The sequence below is a fragment of the Apis dorsata genome, unplaced genomic scaffold (genome assembly GCF_000469605.1).
Source record: "Apis dorsata unplaced genomic scaffold, Apis dorsata 1.3 scaffold_83, whole genome shotgun sequence".
NCBI classification, from domain to species: domain Eukaryota; kingdom Metazoa; phylum Arthropoda; class Insecta; order Hymenoptera; family Apidae; genus Apis; species Apis dorsata.
In genome coordinates, this window is record NW_006263381.1 from 888,745 (window position 1) to 891,277 (window position 2,533).

The 2,533-nt window shown below is 32.5% G+C and overlaps 1 protein-coding gene and 1 long non-coding RNA gene across 12 annotated transcripts in view; one reads left to right on the top strand and one right to left on the bottom strand.

Moving 5' to 3' along the window:
- LOC116185000 overlaps window positions 1-216 on the bottom strand; it is a 1,238-nt gene extending 1,022 nt beyond the window's left edge. The window contains exon 1 of the long non-coding RNA XR_004149693.1: window positions 51-216. This is a non-coding gene — a long non-coding RNA (uncharacterized LOC116185000). The remainder of the gene's footprint in view (window positions 1-50) is intronic.
- The window catches only part of LOC102676951 (protein couch potato-like), a 170,501-nt gene that overhangs the window by 118,115 nt on the left and 49,853 nt on the right, over window positions 1-2,533 (top strand). For 8 of the 11 annotated variants that reach the window (XM_006611125.1, XM_006611123.1, XM_006611127.1 and 5 more), the window contains exon 5: window positions 2,125-2,266. The exons of 1 other annotated variant lie outside the window; for it this stretch is intronic. In XM_006611125.1, the coding sequence (XP_006611188.1) occupies window positions 2,125-2,266 (142 nt within the window). The remainder of the gene's footprint in view (window positions 1-2,124; window positions 2,267-2,533) is intronic. 2 more of the 11 variants (XM_006611126.2, XM_006611124.2) reach the window with 1 other exon arrangement.

The following is a 2,533-nucleotide window of genomic DNA, read 5'->3' on the forward strand; positions in this document are numbered from 1 at the left end:
CTTTCCCTCTTTCTTTCTCTCTTTCTCAAGATAAATATGAAAATACACACCCTTGCCTTAGATTCCAGCTGGCACGGGTTAATGCTATTACCTCTTTAGTAGCTCTTTACCTTTATCAATTACCGTACACACGTACTTACACACACTGTTCTTTTTAATTAAAATGCTATCTTGCAGTTTTTCTTTTTTTTTTTTTTGGAGGGGGGATCTGAAATTATATATTCTTGATAAAAGATACCTTTTATTTTGTATATCGGACTTTTCGAGATTTTCTATAGATCTGTTACGAGATCTATTCAAATGAAATTTCTAATAGTCTAAAATTTGTTATATTAAATTCGTAAGATTTTTCGAAAAATTTTTGAATTGAAATCGAACATTTACATTTTGATTGAGAAGGACAGTACATACATATTTTTTCTCTCTCCTCTATTATATACATATAAAGTCTCTCTGTTTCTATCTATACTATCTACGATTTAGCTTCTTCCTGTTTCTTTTACACCTGGGACGAATCCGTAGTATCAACTACCCATGTTTACTCCGTGTACGTATACCAAGATCGTATTGTAATAACGCTGGTTGCACCGTGTGACATTATCGTATTGAAATATACCTATATAGATATGGTGTTGTTTTGCCTCCTGATAAGCGTGTCACGCCCCCTCCTTTTTACCCTCTTCGACTCAACCCCCTTTCTCTTTCTCTCTCTCTTTCTCTATATATATTCTATTTCTTTCTTTCTCTCTCTTTCTTACATCACAGATTCAAAATTTAATACAAAATCGTATATATGTTCTATTTGAATATTACTCAAACGTTCTAATCTCACTATTCGAAAACATATTTGGAAATTACATTTTAAAAACATTTACAAATGTTGTTACACTGGGATTACACTGTAGATGATCACATGTAAACGTGGAGAACGTTGAAAGTACAGAGCATCATAGATAAATATTAAGAATAATTGTACGAGTTTAATATTTATAATGCTATTATTAAAATTTATTCCTTTTATATTAATTTCTTCGCCCAAGTTTTTATCTTCAATAAACACAAAGGGAAAAGAATTCAAGTTATAAGATACGATTCCTTATTATAATATAATTTTATCTGTATAACACTTTCAACCCTTCAATGTTAAAGCTGAAAAAGAGAAGAACAATCGTATAATAACGTATTTAAATCAAACATGTTTTAATTTTTATTATTAAATCGCGAAAACTTACTTGTCAAAGTTTACATATACAAATATTTATATTACTCATACACCGTATGACTCTAATTTATTTTTTTTTTTTTTTCTTTTCCCTCGTAATCACACCACCGCAATCGATCTCTCACGCAAGTTGCAATGTCTTTTATAACCCTGTATAACCGGTTATATACGAGAGAGAGACTTGAAACATCCTCTTGTCGGATGGACACGTTCGCTGAAAACAGGCTGGGACAGACTAACGAACGACCCACTTCTATCGATAGCTACTGTATCAACAGTAGGGACATTCACACACAAACACACGTTGTATACACGAGAGGCACGATCTTGTGCTAATTTTCCTGTTATTCGGCCAGACCCCAGATACAATCGTATCGTTTCTGCCAAGAAAACTTTCGTTGCCAGTCTGTTGACTGAATTTATTTTTTTTTCCTCTGAAACGAAAAAATAACATTGATTACAAAATCGAATAATTTTTCCTTAATAAAATAACAGAGAAATATTTGTTAAAAATATAATCCAAAATGTATATTTTAAAATTAGAATTCGAAGAAAATTTTGATCCTAGTACAGTTTTACAATTTTTCTTTTTGAAAAAAAAAAAAAAATGTCTACGATCTTTGTTTGATAAAAATCATGGATAGAAAAATTTCTCAGAAAACTAGATTAACTAACGAAAAAAAATTCAATTGTCGAGAAATAATCCATTTTTGAATTAAATACAAAGTTTCACTGGCAATGAAAGGCTTTTGAACAAACGAAAGATCGTTAAGCGTGACTTCTCTTTCTCTCCCTCTCTTTCTTTCTCTTTCTCTCTCTCTCTATCTTTGTACTCTCCCTCACACAAATCCAAGCATCCACGTGTGCCTCCCGGTTTACTAATTTAGGGAATCTATTTGCAGCAGGGGGTTAGATTCGATCCTGATATGCCACAAACCATACGTTTGGAATTTGCAAAAAGTAACACAAAGGTTAGCAAACCCAAGCAACCAGCCGCTGCAGCAGCCACCTCGCACCCTGCTCTGATGCACCCTCTAACTGGACGTAAGTATGCACCGCCACTCGTTCACTCGCTGGATACGTTCTCACTACTATTCTCACCCACTGCACCCACTACAACTACAACGTATCTTCCTCCCTGTTGTTTCTCTCTCTATCTCTTTTTCTATTCCACTACCTATATGTCTATCTTATCTCTTGAAGTGTATTTTTAAATATACATATATATATGTATGTATGTATATATATATATACGTATATTTTTTTTCTTTTTTAATTTCTTCCTTTTTTTTTTTTTTTTTTTTTTTTAAC